This window comes from Bos indicus, chromosome 1 (assembly GCF_029378745.1).
Source record: "Bos indicus isolate NIAB-ARS_2022 breed Sahiwal x Tharparkar chromosome 1, NIAB-ARS_B.indTharparkar_mat_pri_1.0, whole genome shotgun sequence".
Classification (NCBI taxonomy): Eukaryota; Metazoa; Chordata; class Mammalia; order Artiodactyla; family Bovidae; genus Bos; species Bos indicus.
Genome location: NC_091760.1, coordinates 87,627,110 through 87,646,957, shown reverse-complemented (window position 1 = coordinate 87,646,957; position 19,848 = coordinate 87,627,110). Strand labels below are relative to the sequence as shown.

Here is a 19,848-nt window from a genome sequence, read left to right as displayed (position 1 = left end):
TGTTTAACAGTGGTTAAAGTCTTAAAGTAAGAATTTTTATAAGAGCAAAGTACAAAATAAAACATAAAAGTAAAATATTTAGGTGAGTTACAAATTTTAAGGGTGGGAGGACATTTAGATTTAATTTGTACATTTGACCCAAGATTTTGCTTCTACTCATACAGCACAGAGTGACTCTACATTGGATTTTTATGCTTGAGTTAATCCCATTGCCTTACTATTTTCCTGGCTTCCTGGGTATTTCTGATTCTAGGGAGGCTTTCTGCACAAAAAGATTGATGTCTCACAGCTGTTTGTACTCCACTAGGAGAGTACACCCATCATAGACAAAGGTAGTCTCAAGGGACTAAGTTAATATATACAGATGTTGAGTTCAGAGAATTGACAGAGCTGTATGGATTTAGTATCTGTCTTGCATAAACGTCAGGAAGAATGCATTAGAGATTTCTACCCTCTAAGGCCATGCAATGCTCCAGAAAACTTGTGAAATCCTTTTGTTCCCTGTTAGTTGAGTCATTCTGCAATAGTTGAGTTACTGATATGGAGATGTGGCCTGAATTTACTATGTGGGCTCAAGAAAGAGAGTAAAAATGTGAAGACTCAGATTCTGGTCTTCAGTCTCCAAGCGATTTGATGTAGAAGCTTGGGTGAGACAGTCAAAGCCTGTGAGCTGCATTCTCCTTATCAGCATGACAAAGATAAACTAACCATCCTTTGCCAACCTCACTGAAGCATTTTAGAGATTAACTTTTATGAGGCACTCACAAAAAGTGACTATTGTAGTAGAAATAATCAGTATTCTATCACAGCTGACAATTCTGCCATATTGGGGGTGGCTTTGTCAAAAAATATCTCTTGTTATTTTCAGAATGGGGAGGAGAAGTAGAGCAGGATTCTCCCAAGAAGCACTCCTTTAAAGAATTATGAGAGGTTGATCTTTGGTTTCATAGGAAATAACAAGTATCTTGATGTTAGGAAAGCTTTTGAATTTATTTCCCATGATATGGTTATTAGTAAACTGGAAAAATCTGCCCCTATCAAACCCTTAGAGATGCACTGGATCATTAATTAAGAGCCTGAAAATAATAGAATCCTAGAGCTGGAAGGAAAGCCAGAAATAGTCTAAGCCAACCATTTTGCAGAAAGACTAGCAAACTCACATCCAATCTGTGTTTGATTATCTTTGGTAAAATTGAATTCATTTCTCTACTTTTCATTATGCACCCCCCCCCACCCTGCCCCCACACACATACATTTGGTTGCACATATTGATTGTCCAAGGATACCTGAATCAGGGAGCACAAGTCAGGTCTGAAACTCAACCCTCTAACTCCACTTGCCAAATCATGTGCCTGGGTGTGGGATTGTGTCCTCCAGGGAAAAGGAGAGTGTTTATGTATTCAGCCCACTCAGAGGTTCTCTTTTATAATTTGCCCAGAGATGGTACACGTCATTGTCATAGTTATTTCCTCTCTCCTATTAGAGAGAACTTTGACATGTGATTTTTGAATCTGTGTCTCTGAATCAGAAGAAATATTCCTTCAAAACTCAGGCTCCCATATCAGACTAACTATGGAAGACATAATAAGATATCTGTATGCAGACAGGCTCACAAAATAGATATGTCTCTTGGATGATCATTGTGAGTGTGGCTCCATCCTTGGATTCCTGGAAAATGGGTCTCTCTGTGTGTGTGTATGTGCATCTGGAAAGGTTAGGGCTAGAGGCGTAAGCAAAACTTATAACTGGGTATAAACAAGATGTCCTTGTAGAACAGTTTTAATGATGATGTTCTGTTGTCTCAGCAGTCTCAGGGATGTATGTGTTAGCACTGTTACCAAAATCACTGTTGACAACTAGCTGAAGTGCTAAGGAGGTGCCTAGAACACTAGAGGCATGGATTCTAATTCCAAGTGACCTTGGCTAGTTAGAGATATAGATAGAAACCATTAGGAGAATCTATTATGTTTCTAAATCTGCAGCCCCAAACTGTCTGAGGCTTTACAAATTTGAACCCATTAAACTGCATAGACTACTTTGACAGCGAAGTGTTGCTTAATTACAGTGGCAATCTAATTATAAGGTTTATAAGGTTTCCCTGTAATTGATTCTCTTTCAACTGTGTGGAAACTTCACTTGATATGCGTTCCTCCCTGAAACTCATGGGAATAAACCAGTTTCTGGGGCCACTGTGTCTTAGAATCAGAAAGACCATGCCAATTGCACTTTGGAGTCCTTATTCAGGATAGTAAAGGACTCTTCTGAATATTTCAATTATTCATTGTTTCATTGTTTCATTCATTCATTCACCAATTCATTCTTTCATTCATTCAATAAAAACTACATTAATATATATGTACCTAGCACTACTAGTCTCCAGGGATATAAAAATGTACTGCATATATAGTCACTGCTACAGATGGGTTTACAAACAGTTGGGGAGACAAAAATAAATAATTAAAGCTAAATGTTAATTATGGTATTAGTGATGGATATAAGATGCTAAGTAAGCATTAAGAAAGACATTCCTAATTCTTCACTGTGTGTGGGGGAAGTGGGAGGGTGGTGGTGCAGGCACAGGGCAGCACTCACAAGGAGATAACATTTGGGTGGAATATAAAGGATGAGGAAATATTCAGTGTACAGAAGGCGAGAGTTCTGTTATGTGGAAATGAAAAAAAAAAATCCAGAACTGTGAGAGAAGAAGAAAATCAAGCATCTGTCACCATTGTAAACAACCAAATATAATAGGCACTGCTGTGGCTAAACTCCTTCTTCCACATATAATATATATGAAACACTTTTCTATTTCTGTAAAACATAAAAGCTATCCTACCAAATGACCAAAGGCATTTTTCACAGAACTAGAACTTCCCTGGCTTCAGACTATACTAAAAAGCTATAGTATACTCAAGTACTGGTTTGTCTCCTGAGAAATCTGTGTGTGGGTCTAAGCAACAGTTAGAACTGGACATGGAACAACAAACTGGTTCAAAATTGAGAAAGGGGTATGTCAAGACTGTATACTGTTACCCTGTTTATTTAACTTATATGCAGAGTATATCATGTGAAATGCTGGGCTGAATGAATCATAAGCTGGAAACAAGATTGCCAGGGGAAATATCAACAATCTCAGATAGGCAAATGATACCACTTCAATGACAGAAAGCAAAGAGAAACTAAAGAGATTTTTGATGAGGGTGAAAGAGGAGAGTGAAAAAGATGGCTTAAAACTCTACATTCAAAAAATTAAGATCATGGCATCTCGTCCCATCACTTCATGGCAAATAAAAGGGGAAAAGTGGAAGCAATGACTGATTTTATTTTACTGGACTCTAAAATCACAGTGGAAGTGACTGCAGCCATGAAATTAAAAGATGCTTGCACCTTGGAAGGAAAGCTATGACAAACCTAGACAGCATATTAAAAAACAGAGACATCACTTTGCTGACAAAGGTCCATATAGTCAAAACCATGGTTTTTCCAGTAGTCATGTATGGATGTGAGAGTTGGACCATAAAGAAAGCTGAGCACTGAGGAATTGATGCTTTTGAACTGTGGTGTTGGAGAAGACTCTTGAGAGTGCCTTGGACTGCAAGGAGATTAAACCAGTCATCCTAAAGGAAATGAGTCCTGAATATTCATTGGAAGGACTGATGCTAAAGCTCCAATACTTTGGCCACCTGATGTGAAAAGCTGACTCATTGGAAAAGACCCTGATGCTGGAAAAGATTGAAGGCAGGAGCAGAAGGGACCGACACAGGATGAGATGGTTGGATGGCATCACTGACTCAAAGGACATGAGTTTGAGCAAACTCCAGGAGATGGTGAAGGACAGGGAAACCTGGTGTGCTGCAGTCCATGGGGTTGCAAAGAGTTGGACACGACTTAGCAACTAAACAATAGCAACATGGTACTGGCACAAAAACAGAAACATAGATCAATGAAACAGGATAGAAAGCCCAGAAAACAACCCATGCGCTTATGGTCAGTTAATCCATGATACTGTGGAGAACACTCTGGACATTTCTTAAAAAACTAGAAAATGGTTACCATATGATCCAACAATCCCACACCTGGGCATATAGTCAGGAAAGATGAAAACTCTATTTTGAAAAGATATATGCACTCCAATAGCAGCACTATTTACAATAGCCAAGACATGGCAGCAACCTAAATGTCCATTGATAAATGAATGGATAAAGAAGTGTGGTGTATACAGACAATAGAATATTACTCAGCATAAAAAGAATGAAATAATGCCATTTATAGAAACATGGATGGACCTAGAGATTAGCATACTAAGTGAGGTAAGTCAGACAAATATATGGTATCACTTATATGTGGAATCTAAAATATGACGCAAATGAACCTATCTATGAAGCAGAAACAGAATCACATACATAGAAAATAGACTGGTGGTTGCCAAGGGGGAGGAGGTTGGAGGAGGAGTGAAATGGCAGGTTGGGGTTAGCAGATGTAAGCTTTTATATATAGGATAAATAAACCATAAGGTCCTACTGTATAGCACAGAGAACTATATTTAATATCCTATGATAAACTATCATGGAAAAGAATATTAAAAAAGAATGTAGATATAAGTATAACTGAATAACTTTATTGTATGGCAGAAATTAATACACAGTAAATCAACTATACTTCAATAAAATATACTGGTTAAAAATTGATACAAATGAACTTATTTAAAAAACAAACTTGCAGACATAGAAAATAAACTTTATGGTTACCAAAGTGGAAACTGGGGGGTTAAATTAGGAGTTTGGGATTAATGGATATATACTACTATATATAAAATACACAAACAACAAGGACCTACAGTATAGCCCAGGGAACTATATGCAATATCTTATAATAATCTATAATGAAAAAGAATCTAAAAAGAATAAAATATGTATAATATATCACCACTTTGCTGCATACCTGAAACTAAAACAATGTTGTAAATCAACTGCATTTCAATTAAAAAAAAATAAGAGTAAATCCTTAAAAAATCATCACAACATATGGGTACATTTATTATATTCTTGCCACAGACGGGGAAAGTGAGGTTTAGTGAGGATAAGTCGTAAGAGCAAGATCTCACAGATAATATATGGTAAAGCAGGATTTGAAAGTGATGCCTGACCTTGAGCCCAAGCTCTTTGGCAGTCTGTTTCTGTAGTCTCTTCAAATGTAAGGAATCATGAAGCAATGTCTGATGCATGCCATCAAAGCCTTTCAGCATCCTTTCCCCACCCCTCTCATTTTTGGGGAAGGCAATTAATTACAGAAATCTAAGCCATCAAGATCTAGATCTCAGTTTCCTCAAAGGTGAAACGACAAAGTTGTGCTATGTGAACTCTAAAGACCTTTATATCTCCAAGATTCTGTTTTAATTTAATCTTGCCCCAAGCTTTATTTTAAGAAGTGTTTTAAGAACACTTTGTTTTTGTGTTATATAAATCTTCCAAAAGACTTACATACTAGATTGCATATCAGTATTAATGACTCAAATGCATAGGGCATCTAGATTATAATCATTATTTGGATGACTATGAAACAATAATGTGTCCAGTTTTTCACATTAAATTCCTACATGTGAAGAAAAAGAGTTCTTATAACTGAAGTACAGGATATGTATTTTAATTCCCTGATCAATTACCAAATTCTTCACAGAGCTCTTTCTAATTTCTCAAAAAAATAGAAGTGAGCAGTAGATAGACCCTGATGAGGGGTCATTCTGCTCTTCGTTGCTGCACGGTTTAATAAACCAATATATTCTAGCTTTATTGTATTCTCCTTTGCTGTATTCTCCTACATGTAATGGCTGCTGCTGCTGCTGCTAAGTTGCTTCAGTCGTGTTCGACTCTGTGCAACCCCATAGATGGCAGCCCACCAGGCTCCCCTGTTCCTGGGATTCTCCAGGCAAGAATAATGGAGTGGGTTGCCATTTCCTTCTCCAATGCATGCATGCATTGAGTCACATCTGACTCTATGACACCCTTTGGACAGCAGCCCACCAGGCTCCTCTGTTCATGGGATTCTCTAGGCAAGAATATTGGAGTGGGTTGCCATTTCCTTCTCCCATGTAAAGGTAGATAGTGCCAAATAAGCACAGGGCTTAAAGAGAATTATTTTTTTTATTTCTTATTCTTAAAGGACAACTAAACTCTAGTTAAGATAGAGAGGTGTCTATTTTACTTTTAAACAACATCTATAACATGTTATACTGAACACTGGCTTTTTAATTTTTTAACTTTCTCAAATGTACATTCTATATTTGGGAAACTGTCAACTTTTGGAATCTTGGTGGTAAGCAGACATGCACTTTCCCAGAATACCTTGCAGACAGCATACGGAAGTGTAATCTCAGCTCTACCAACCAGCATCACCTGAGCCCACTATAAATGGAGACCCGGGGGCACACAGTCATGGGAGAACATTCATCCTGGCAGTGGGTGGCAGCAGCTGAAGCTCCAGCATGGGGTTTTCATGGTCCTTCCATCCAGAGTCTAGTTCCAGGAGTGTTTTTCAAAAATATTTAAAAAACCTTTTTACTTTGAAATAATTGCAAGCCTACAGAAAAATTGTAAGTATTCTTGTAATACTTATGTATTTTGTAATACCATTGTAAGTTCAATGGACTCTCATAATACCCTTTTCCCAGACTTACCAGTTTCTAACATTATGCTATATTTGTGCTTTTTCTCTCTCTTTATATAGGCAATTATATTTAATATCATGCATATTATTATTTTCATTATTCCAAATCACTTGAGAGTAGGCTACCTGCACTATGCCCCTATAACCCTTCATATTGCAGCATGTATTTCATACGAACAAAGATATTCTCCTGCCACAGTTATCATATATCAATCAATATATATGACACTAACACCAATCTAACCTCCAGACCATATTCAAGTTTCAATTGTGCCAACACTGTGCTTTATGACAATTTTGTTTCCCACACCAAGATCCAGTCCACGATCACATATTGCATTTCTCAGGTCTCCTTTTAATTTGTAAACATCTCAGTTTTTCTTTGTTACTCATGACACTGACATTTAAAAAAAAAACATAATCTGCTACTTTTTATAGAATATCCCTCATTTTGGGTTTATCTGAGATTTTTTCATGATTAGATGCAAGTTTTGCATCCTCACAGGAGTGATGTGTCCTTCTCCGGGCATTGCATCCAGAGATGGACATTCCATTGATCACCTTATTGGTGATGTTGACTTTGGCTACTTAGGGTGCAGTTTCTCCATGGGAAAGGCGCTATTTTTTGTTTTGTAATTTACTTGGGTGACATTTTGAGGTCATGTAAATCCTGTTTATACTCAAATTCCCCTTCATCAGATTTAGCATCCAATGATCATTTATTCTCTCTTGAATCAATTTTTACTATGATTGCAAAAGTGGTGATTTTTCTATATCATTCTTTCTATGCTTATCAATTGTTCAAATATACTTCTAATAAATTGCCTTTATGCTTAAATGAGCCAGAGTTGTTTTCTGTCACTTAACAGCTAAGAACGCCTGATGGATTTACTTGTATATTTAGGCAACTAGTTCTAAGAACCTATCAAACAAGTTCATTCAAATGGTCAATCTAATCAGTCCAAGGAGAGACATTGAGGAACACCTTTAGGAAACAAAAATGATACAGCTTTTCACAATACTTCATTCTACTTTTAAAACAGATTTACAGACTGTACTTTTTTTTATATTGTCAGCCAAACAAATGACTACTCAAATTGAATATATCTGATAAATATATATTCAATCTGAGTAGGTTCCTTAAGAAGCTAAAAATAGAACTACCATATGATCCAGAAAGCCCACTCCTGGGCATATACCTGGAGGAAAACATGGCTTGAAAAGATACATGCACCCCAGTGTTCATGGCAGTGCTGTTTACAACAGCCAGAACATGGCAGCAACCTAAATGTCCACTGACAGAGGAATGGATAAAAAGAAGATGTGGTACATATGTACAATGAAATACTACTCGGCCATTAAAAGTAATGAAATAATGCCATCTGTAGCCATATGAATGGACCTAGAGATTATCATACTAAGTGAAGTAAATTAGAGAAAGACAAATATGTGATATCACTTATACGTGGACTCTAAAAAATGATACAAATGAACTTATTTATGAATCAGGCTCACAGACTTAGAGAATGAATTTGTGGTTACCAGCAGGCAAGAATGGGGAGAAGGGACTCTGGGATTGACATGTGCATATTGCTATATTTAAAATAGAGAGCTAATAAGGGCCTACTGTATAGCACAGGGAATGCTGCTCAATATTCTATAATAACCTAAATGGGGAAAAGAATTTGAAAAAGAATAGATACAACTGAGTCACTTTGCTATATACCTTGTTAATCAACTAATAAAATGTTTTTAATCAACTATGTTAATACAACATTGTTAATTGTTAATCAGCTATGCTCCAATATAAAATAAGAATTTTTTAAAAATAAAAAAGATAAAAAATTAGTTACACTAAAAAGCAGGAAGAAATACTTTTTTGTGACTAAATGCCAAACATTGAACATTTGAAAACATCTAGCAGTTTATTATAATGCTTACTTTTTCCTTAGACTTTTTATTGTAATTCAAAATAATAATAGTGTAATGGGAATAGCACACTAGTGGAAGGCAGCTTTCATTCCAGTACTAGTTCTGCTAAGGTATATGGGACTTTTTGAGCAAGTCTCTTATTTTCTTCGACCTCAGTCTCCTCATCTGTGAAATGAGATGATTGAACAAAACAATTTCAAGAGTTCTTCAAACTTAGGATTCTGGGACCTCAAAACTGAACATTATTGCAATTTTTGAAGACATAAGGAACTGTTAGCCTAGAATATTCTAATGAGCATATTTGGATCCAAGATTATTCTGGTATAAAGACTAACACCTGTAAAGCATCAGAACAATTTAGAGGGCAATTTAGTCTAAAGATGCTATAGCAGCTGTCTGAATAGATGTCTTTTCCAAGAGATAAATAATGTCACAGTGCATGGCACTGGTCAGATCACATCTTGAGCTGTGTGTCTTGTTCAGAGGGCCATACTTTCATGGAACCATTAAAACATCAGAAATGTCATTATGAGAAACGATTGAGTGAACTGGGCTGTTTATCTTGGAGCAGAAAAGATTTAATAGGATGAAGACATAATAGTTCTTTAAATATTTAAAATTTTGTTTTATTCAGTTTGAACATAATAGGTTTGCTGAGCTTTCTCCAGATGGAAAAAGTATAACCAGTTGGGTAGAGGTTATGACAGGAATATAAGAAAGAAATTTTATTCAACCACAGCTGTGGTAGCTGCTGTTGCCAGCTCCTCTGTCAGGTACCTCATCATTGTGCCTCTGTGATGTCAGAAAACTATCTAAGAATCAAGCTTTTTGCTAAGGTCTCAGTGCAATAGATCAGGTCCTGTTCTTTATGTAGATGTTTTCAGATCACTGTACCCTAAATGTTAGTGTGTGTAAAAATCACGGGTATATTGGAGAATTCAGTTTTGGATTCACTAGGTCTGAAGAAGGACCTGAGATTTTACATTTTTCAACCAGCTCCCAGATCTTTCATGTACACATAATCAATCACCTGTCCCATCAGATGATCAGCGTGTCCAATCAGATGTTCAATCAGATGTCTAATCCAGCATGATCAGAAGATACCATTTCGTATGTTACAGTTTTACCCGTGTGAAAGGAGGTGAAAACATATTTTGCAGCTCCAGCAGCTTCATCTTAAGAGGTTTAAATGTTTTCCTGTTTCTCATCTTGACAAGGTTCTGTGTTTTCAGACTTTTCACTAGTTTTGACCACTTCGCCTCATGGCACTGGCATGCCTCTGTCTGATGCTCACCTGTATACTTTCAAGAAACCAGGGAATGTTTCCCCCAGAACACACTGGGTTTTGTTTATTTTAGGTCATTACTTCAGTTGACTACAACCATTTCGGGTGGGCCACACAGACACGCATACCCAAACACACATGCCATTTCACGGTGCTTTTCAGTACTTTCATCCACAGGCATAATGGTCTTGGGTCAGAGGCCTGCGTATGTACAAGGACACTGTGCTCTGCTTCCATTCGGCCCCCCTTAACTCTTGGCCTCTTCCGTCTCCAAGCAGGCAGCTCACTACAGTGAGAACGGGGTACTGTATCCAGGGTCTTCTCACAGTCATTGCCTTGAGGAAACTTTATCTCACCCTGCTAGGGTACCAGTTTTAACCCTCAAGGGTGTATGGACTATTCCCTTCTTACATAAAATCCATTCTAATATTTATATAAAGTCATCATGATCTCCTCGAGTCTTTACTTTCCAAGCCAAATATCCCTAGTTCCTTCTATGATTATTCATCTGAAATGGTTCTGAATTCCTCTGCCATACCAGTGGCTTTAAAAACTGCATAGTTTTTAAGAGGCTCAGTGGAAGTGGGAATTCTGTGGCTCCCTAGGTAGATTTCTGGCATCACAACAGCACCAATCAGCTGTTAGAATCTCCATGATTTATAGATGACCATATGGCATTCTGTTTGGAAAAAAAGTTTTTGCTACACCAACTCCCACTTACAGGGTTTGTCTGGCTTTCCAGGGGGGTTCCTATGTATGAGCAGGGACTTTGGGGACTTGTATATGCGACTGCAATGCAAACTCTCCTGCGTGGCTCAGGTTCACCCCATTTCAAAGCTGCTGGCAGAGTTCTGTGGGTTTCTCTTTAATGAAATGGTGGCTAAGCAAACTTTACCTATCTATATGAGCTCATTATTTTTCACCTGTACAATTTTTAATGGTCATTGTCTAAAAATAATAAAGATGATCAATCTAGTGAAATCTCACATGGAGAGTGATAATGGTCATTTATCTAATGGAATTTTAACAGGAGAAGTAGTATATCAGTACTAATACAGATCAGTCAAAAATGATGGCATGGCATCCAAAGCACAAGCCACAAAATGAAAAATAAACAAGTGGGACTACATCAGACTAGAAAAGCCTCTGCACACACAGCAAAAGAGACCATCAACAGAGCGAAAAGAAAATCTATGTAACTGGAAAAAAAATATTTGCAAACTATACGTGATAAAGGGTTAATATTCAAAATATATAAAGAACTTATGCAACTCAACAGCAAAAAAACCCAAATAGCCCAATTAAAAAATGGGGAAAGGACCTGAGTAGAAAAGGTATAGGAATGCCTACAGGTATATGAAAATATGCTCAACAACACTAGGTAGTAGGGAAAAGCAAATTAAAACCATAATGAGCTATCATCTCATACTTGTTAGAATGGTCATCATCCCAAAACAAGAAATAACAAATGCTAATGTGAATGTGGAGAAAAGGGAGCTGTTGTACACTGTTGGGGGATTGAAAAGCATAATAACTATGGAAAACAATATGGAGGACCTTTAAAATGTAAAAGTAGAACTACCATAGGAGAAGGCAATGGCAACCCACTCCAGTACTGTCACCTGGAAAATCGCATGGACGGAGGAGCCTGGTAGGCTGCAGTCCATGGGGTTGCTAAGAGTAGGATACGACTGAGCATCTTCACTTTCACTTTTAACTTTCATGCATTGGAGAAGGAAATGGCAACCCACCCCAGTGTTCTTGCCTGGAGAATCCCAGGGATGGGAGAGCCTGGTGGACTGCCATCTATGGGGTCGCACAGAGTCAGACATGACTGAAGTGACTTAGCAGCAGCAGCAGCAGCAGAAGTACCATATGACCCAGCAATTCCATTTTTGGGAATACATCCAAAGGAAACAAAATCACTAACTCAAAAAATATCAGCATCCTCACGTTCAAAGGAACACTATTTACAACTGCTGAGACATGAAAATAACTGAAGTGTCTATTGGTAGATAAATGGTTAAAGAAGTTGTGGTACACACACACACACACACACATATAAAATGGATTATTAGTCATAAAAATGAGGAAATTGTATCATTTGCAACAACATGGATGGACTCTGGAGGCATTATGCTAAGTTAAATAAGTCACTCAGAGAAAGAAAAACACTATGATCTCACTTATATGTGGAAACTAAGAACAAACAAATAAACTCAGACTTGTGGTTACCAGAGGCAGAGAGGAGGGGAGAGGGAACTGGAAGAAGGTAGTCAAAAGGCACAAACTTGCAGTTATAAGATAAACACTAGGGATGTAATGCACAACATGAGGATTATAGCTAACATTGCTGTATGACATAGAGGAAAGTTGTTAGAGTGAATCTTAAGAACTCTCATCACAAGAAAGAAATTTTTTCCTTTTCCCTTCTTTCTTTTTACTGTATCTACACAAGAAAATGGACGGTAACTGAACCTATTGTGTCACAATATAAGTAAATCAAACCATCATATTGTATGCTTTAAACTTACATAGTGTTGTACATCAATTATTTCTCAATAAAATTAGGAAAAAAACAGACAATATACAAACAAATGGTTATTAAACATTGGGAAAAAAAGCCTCACAGGATCGGATCCTTGAGAGAAGGAAAACAAAGTGACTCCTGTAATTGCCCTAGCGTACTGCCAGCAAAGAGTTTTCCAGACATAACGTAGGAAGCAAGAACCCCCCAAAACTCTTATACTCGCAATAAGCTGAGGAGACAGAGTGGAGGGTTAAGGAGGCCCAGGTGTTAGAATACACAGGGCAGAGTAGTAGGGAGAAGTCTGAACAGAGGGAGAGTGCTGGAGAAATGCAGGGGGCTTCCTCCCCTAGTTTTCCACTGAGTTCTGACCATGTATGTGAGGAAATGACCCTTACACCATCAGAAAGGAGCAGGCAGAGAAATTCTTAGAGCTCACATGGGGTTATAAAGAGTCCACATTCCCAAAGCCAAGTCGAGAAATCTTTGGATGAGTAGGACGTCAGATAAAGTACTCAAAAGGATAGTACCACAGGAAACAGGACAATCAGCCCTAGACCAAAATACTTTGGTAGCTTCTGGTATCATGTAAGAACTCTTAAAAGCAAACCTTGAAATGATCAAACTGTTCCCGAGTATATTAACTGTGTCCAAACATAAAACTTAAAAAAAAAAAAGGAAAAAAATCCAGCACCCAACAATGTAAAACTCACAATGTCTGGCATCCAATCAAAATGTACCAGGCATACAAAGAAGCAGAAAAACACAGCTCATAATGAAGATAAAAATCAATCAATAAAAACAGTCCATGAAATGACACAGATAATAGAAAGAGTAAACAAGGAAATTAAAATAGCTACTGGTAAATGTTTTTTTACATGTTCACTGCCTACCTGCAAAGTCATAAATATATTCTCTTATTTTAACCTACTTGAGATGGACTTTTGTGTACATGCAAAATAGAAGTCAAGATTTACTTTTTTTTTTAAAAAAATAGATATCCAATTAGCCAAGAATCATTAATTGACAAAGAACATTTTCCTCTTATAATGCAGGTATCTCCTATGTCACAAATAACATATTTATACATGAAAAATGACATTATAAGACAATACTGACAGTGTGCTGTGTTAGACCTTGGGCTCTGCACAATTAGTAATGGTCGTGATAACCAACCAATAGGGTATTAGCTATCTCCCTGTTCATATTCTGTATAACATAATAATATATAAGATATAAAGATATTTCTTAAGAGGCTGGGGAAAAAGTCTTCTGTTTGGTATTCCTAGGGATGGCATAGGTGAGAAGGGGTGAGAAGTGGGTGAGTGAGGTGGAGATGAAGGAAGGGGTCTCTGAAAGAGATGTAACCCCCAATTCATAGCATCTGCTCTCTGATCCATGGGTTACAGGCTAAAGATGACTTTTCCCTTCCACGAAATCTGACTCATAAAAAGGTTTCATTTTTCAGAAAACTTAGCTATTCTATGTTCTTTACTGGTGGATTTGAAACGACATCATGTTTAGATGTCTCCAAACACCCAGATTGGACTTAGGTAGCACAAGGAGACATTAGGCTGGAGTGTACCTTCACTAAGTGCAGCAAGGCATACCAGTTATTCCATCAAAATATCAAGAAGTGAATTCTAGAATATAAAGTCTTTACACAGCTCTAGCTTATGCCTGTGTTGGAAACATGAGATCTCAATGAAAAGTGTAAAAAAGCAGCCTGCCAGATGTTTTGACTACATGGCACATCACATCTCAGTGTTTCTGAGGTTGGCAGTGGGAATACTAGAGACTCGGGCTTTTAAAATTAACAAGTTCTGTTTTAACCTTTTTCTTATTCTTTGCTTTAAAAATGTTTTTAGAGTCAAAACATTTGTATGCTGGAATTTTTTCCTTCAAACACATGTTTTTAGGAAGAATGTTTATAAACTATAAACAAAATCTAGGAAGAACATATTGTGTTTCTTACAGTAAATCTATAAAGGAAACTGTTGGCCAGTATAGCTGGGGAATGAGAGTTTCGGGTTAATCAAATATTCAGCAATATTATGCCATAAGTATTATCATTTTCCTAAATGTTAGGAGCATAATATTACTCTCATAACAAGCATGATTTGCTTATAAATATACTGGAAGCGTTTGGGAATCTTGCTGGAGCTTGTGTCATAATTTTGAGCATCAGTTTCACCGTACATGAATTTTCTTCAATAGAATTCTAGTTAATTTTGGACAATAAATTTATGTCTGAAGTCAATTCACTCAAGGAGTATTAATACTGATTATTTGAGGGGGAACGGCAGGTACTATTTGAGCTGAGGGGAGAGAAAAGGTGAGGGCAGCAGCTTGTTGTTCAGTCACTAAGTCGAGTCTGACTCTTTGCAACCCCACGGACTGCAGCACACCAGGTTTCCCTGTCCTTCACTATCTCACAGAGTTTGCTCAAATTCATGTCCATCCATGACCAAATTAACACAATCAACCCCAGCCTTAAGCCAGCATTACCTCATTCTCCTCACAAATTCTGTCCCTCCCCCCAAAAAATACCTCCTGATTTTCACAGATTTCCCTCTAAAAATGTAAATATCCCTGTAGGGTTTGTGCATGTGTGGTATATTGGCATTAATTATGTTTTTGTCAGCAAAGGGTTGATAAAGAAATGACACAGGATAGAAAATGGTGGCATCAGGAGGGAAAAAATGGATCTTTTAAAAGACTGGAAATATCCATGACAAATATTACCTACTTCACAGTTTTGCTTTAGGTATCACTAATGAAAAACTGCTGTTATAGATGCTGAGAATTCTATGACCTTTTGTTGGACTGGCTTCTTATGTTAGTTGTTTCTAGTGAGTCAAATGAGTCTCCAGTGGCCAGACCTAATGTATTAACATAAGTTGTTATCCAAACTTCATGAGAAAATTTTTAAAAAGCTTAAGTAAACTTAAGACAAACACAAAACCCTTTTGGGGGAAGATAAATAAATAGCTACTCTTTGAGCTGTTAATAATCTTATAATTTTTGTCATTTAAATTTCCTTTAGTTAATGTCCTGTGAAGCCAGAGGGTATGGAATTTTTCCTTGGCAGGTTTGAATAAGTCAAGAAAGCTTGTTTTCAATGTCTATCATAGAGATCAGTTACAATTATGAACAGAATTTTTGTCTTCTGAAAAAACTGTTTTTTCTTTTCCAATTTATTCAGAAAAAAATTCATGTGTAATAAATACACTCAGTTTTAGTTGAAATAACTTTTGTAACAAAAATTCTACTGGGGATCCTTTATTAAAAATTTAAAAATTAGTTCAAAATTGAAATTATATTGCTTTGTATTTATACCATTTCAGAAAAAGGTTTGGTTAAGGGAACATTCAGAGACATGTAATTATTTTGCTCTAATTGGCAGTGTTAACTCATATGCACATACACAAATAAGCATCGCACTGCAGAGCACACAGAGGTATTGGAGGGTTTAAGATCACAGGTCATCTATTAGGAATTGAGAGTTGGTCAGAACTGATGTTAAAGTGTATTTAAACACCATTGATTCCCTTGGTCAAAAGCGAAAAACAAGGAAATCTAAAACAGTTGCTAAAGAAACAACCTTTGCTTAAGTTGCTGGGGTGATGAATTCCCCTTGGAAATAATTGGTGAGGCACCTGGAAAAATGGCACAACTCTTGGGCCTGCTCCTAAGAAATATACCTGTGGCATTCACTTTGAAACCAAGAAATCTATACCACTATGCTGTGCTATCTATCTGTAATAGTTGTCATTTGTCAACTTTTATCTTCTAATGAACTACCAGAGTAAATCAAATTTGTGTTTTTAAAAGTTTGTGGCTTCTAAAATGAATGCAGTTTCTATGGTAAACTGGATGAATTAGACATATGTATCAAAATTAATAGATTTTATTTACAAAGTTGCAAAAACAAAGATACCACAGGAGTTTTAGACAATTTTTGAAAACTTCATGTGAATACCTCCCCTACTTCAGGCTGTTTATTTAAAAAGCATTTTATTTGAAAATCTTTTGGATTTGGAAAAGACAAGTACAGTTAATGATTGCAAATATTTTCTGTTGCATTCCCGTTTTAAGGTATCAGCCAAGTAACACCAGTGTTCAAATAAACTCCAAAGTTGGCAAAAAATGTTAGTAAATCTGCTCATCCCTGGTCCACTTTACCAAATATGTATTCTGATTTTAAATTACCAATATTTTGGAATGTTTGGGCTATGCTTCTTCTCCCTTGTGATTAGAGTCAGGTATGCACAGGAAGATGATGCTGTTTCTGATAAGGAAAGATTCTTTATTTAATCTAAAGGTATCAACACAATGGGGATTTTGTACATAGGCTAAATACTATTTTCTGGGAAAGAGACTGGGGTTTTAAAATGTCAGCAAATAACTATATTACAAATCAGGTTGTAATAAGTGTTTTAGTTTGGGGAGGGAGTATTCCCAACCAGAAGATCATATCATTTAATAGCTACTAAACTAGTAAAGCCTCAGAAGTTAGTATCAATGGTCCATAGCAAATAGGAAAAAAGTATTGTGCTCTGAAATTTTGGCAAGCATATTGATTACAGTCTTTATTTAGTAATGTTTCCAAGTTAAGCTTGGCAGCAAAGATTTGGGAGTTTTACTGCAAGCCATCATATTTGTTGTTACAGCAGTGCACAAGCAAAAAAACATTAAGGCAAAAACATACAGAGTCTTACATTCTGTCTATTCTCTCAAAGTGAAATGAAACCATCAGACATTATTCTGGGCAACTCAAGTTTCAGTAATGCCTTTCCTTTAAATATCCAGAAAATTGAGTTTAAATTATTTTGGGGGTACCTGAGTTTATCAGATTGTTGCTTGCATTATTCATTCACAAAAACATATTTTCAAACAAAAAATAATGTGGAAAGTTTCATTAAATTGCCCAAGTAGTCAATTATGAATTTTGTGTGAATGAGCAATTTTCTGAGGACTGACTCCATTTATTAAAATCTTCCTATTTTTATTCCTGTGGAGAAACTGTTTGGGGATAAGAAATAGATCATACATAAAATTAAAAGTACCATTCTTGGGAGTGAAGATGAAGCATAAAACTATGGTAAAAACTCTTTGTTAATTTTTTAGCTGTCATTGTTTGAATGGTTGTTACTTAACTTCTCAATTAGTGTAGCTTTAATAAGAAACATGCAGATCGTATTTATTGTATGTATTTAGAAATACACTTCAGGTACTAATTATTGTTCAACAATTGTGATATAATTCTATTAATAATTTTCAAAACAAGATGATGTCAGTAGTATGGGAAATGCTTTTAGAATTCTGATAGTGCTGATTCAGAATTCTTATAAAACTTTGGAATATGATACAATACCATTTTATATAAAACTAAATTATAATCCAAAAGAATTTCTCCACAGGCTTAGAAATTAAATATTGGGTAATACTAAGTCATAAATTCAATAACTGTCAATTTATCTGTTTTTCAATTGTCCTAAAGATACAGAAGTAACATCCTTGTAACATTCATGCACATTACACACTAGAGTGAAATTATCACATATGATAAAACTGTAGTTGATCATCTTTGTAATGGAAAGGAAGCCCAAACATCAAGTCCATGACTAAAACATTTAGGAACAGTAAAAAATAAAATAAAATCTCAGTTTATACTCTAGGAAGCTGAGTTGGTATTTCATTTTTTTCCACCCAAAGCATGCACCTGCCTTTATAGGGAAGAACCAACTATGTGAATGAAAACTGGAGTCAAGGTTAAAGTAATCTTGCCCAAGAGAGTGGAGAACATCAGAGAGAAGCAGTGGCTCAGCTCAGATGAGCTTTAATAGCCAGAGACAGCACCTCCTCTGAAAAACATTAGAGCCTCTTGGACATATGTTTGAAATTCATCCTAAGTCATCCTGTGACTATAGGGATAGGTGACAATGTCCCATCATCTAAGTGGGAAAAATACAGCACAAACCATTTTTAAAATGATCACTTTAAAAAATAATACGAAAGTGGCAAAGTGTTCCAAACGTCAAGAACCTTCGCAGATGATAAAAGAAAAGCTTTGTCTTTTCTATGATTGTTTGCCCTTCAGTTGACATACATGCTGAGTTGCATCAATAGGGATACAACGGAAACACGGTCATCTCCAGGTTTCCTCCTTTTGGATTCCTTGATCTTGTTTAAAGAAACAGGCTCAGGGAATACACATAAAAGAAACTTCCCAATCGAAGTTCTGAGGTCTTTCCTCCCCTTCTCCCACCCTCAGAAACCCGTCTAGTTTTACCTACAGCACTGGACTGAAATGTCATGGTCATGTTGCACCACTTCACTTGTTGAATTGTATGGAGGCAGTACTTGACCACAGTAACTTGGTGAACCGCCTTGCTCTTATATTAGTCCCCAAGATTCCTATCCAATTCGATGGAAATGTCTTACCTGCATGTGTCCCTGGTACATTCTGCTTCGGCTTCTTCAGGACTCCCTGAGGTTGCCGGATGCTTCTCCTCGTGTTCACTTGCACGGCAACAGAGAAGGTGGGTTCTCAGAGGGTGCCCCTAAGCCTGGCGGAAGGCTCCAGGTAGCCCGGCCGCCAGCGGCCCCTTGAAGCTCTGCGGGCTGCGGGGAACTGTTCTCCGCTCGGGGTGCTGAAAGGGGACACCGGAGAGCGCGCGGATGAAGCGAGGAGCCCAGGCGGCCACGCTCTCCCTCAGGCACGGTCCTGCTTGCCGGGCGTCTTTAAAACTCACTCTTTCTCCGAACACTTTCTCGTTTCCTGCCTGGCTGCCTCATGTCTCTCTCACTCTCTTCACAGCGAACCCCTTCCTCCTCCCAGCCCTGACGTGAGCGCCCACACCAGCCGCCGCAGCTGCCGAGCTGGGCGCGCGCCGCCCTCCCGGCCGCGTCCCTGCCGAGAGCCCGCGGGGCCGGGCACGCGCGTACGCGTCCCCGGCTGGCCCTGGGCTCGGCCGAAGGAGGCGCGCGCCCCCCTGCGCGCGTGCTCGGGAATGCGCACACGTGGAGGCCAAGTGCCCGGGTGGTGGTGGTCAGGTGGGGCAACGGCTTCTAGGGGAGGTTCCAGAGGAGCTGGAGGCTAGTTGCAAGAAAAAGTAGGAGGAATATGCATTGTCTGTTCAGGAGCCATCAATACCTAGTAAGCCCATCATCCTAGAGATTGAATAAACCGAGCGTGGGGTTTCCGAAGAGTTTATTTCTATTCTGATTCAGCTCTCACAAGTTACCTCCGTGTCACTTCGTGCCTCTCCCCCCCACTCAACCCACTCCCAATTCACCCCACCTCCAATTCATTGCTGTCTACCCTAAAACAGCAAACTCCAGTCTCCAAGGGCCTTCCATGATTTGTTTTTCTCCCTAGCACTTAATATCACATAACATCCTGTATATTTTATACATTTATTTTATTTATTGTCTA

The 19,848-nt window shown here is 37.7% G+C and overlaps 1 protein-coding gene across 4 annotated transcripts in view; it reads right to left on the bottom strand.

The window, feature by feature from the left end:
• PEX5L (peroxisomal biogenesis factor 5 like) overlaps positions 1-19,297 on the bottom strand; it is a 319,912-nt gene extending 300,615 nt beyond the window's left edge. For 2 of the 4 annotated variants that reach the window (XM_070791531.1, XM_070791548.1), the window contains exon 1: positions 18,855-19,294. In XM_070791531.1, coding sequence (XP_070647632.1) covers positions 18,855-18,875 — 21 coding nt within the window. In that variant the 5' untranslated portion in view covers positions 18,876-19,294. Of the gene's footprint in view, positions 1-18,854 lie in introns of all 4 variants that reach the window. The other 2 variants (XM_070791517.1, XM_070791492.1) reach the window with 2 other exon arrangements.
• Between the last annotated feature and the right edge of the window lie 551 nt (positions 19,298-19,848).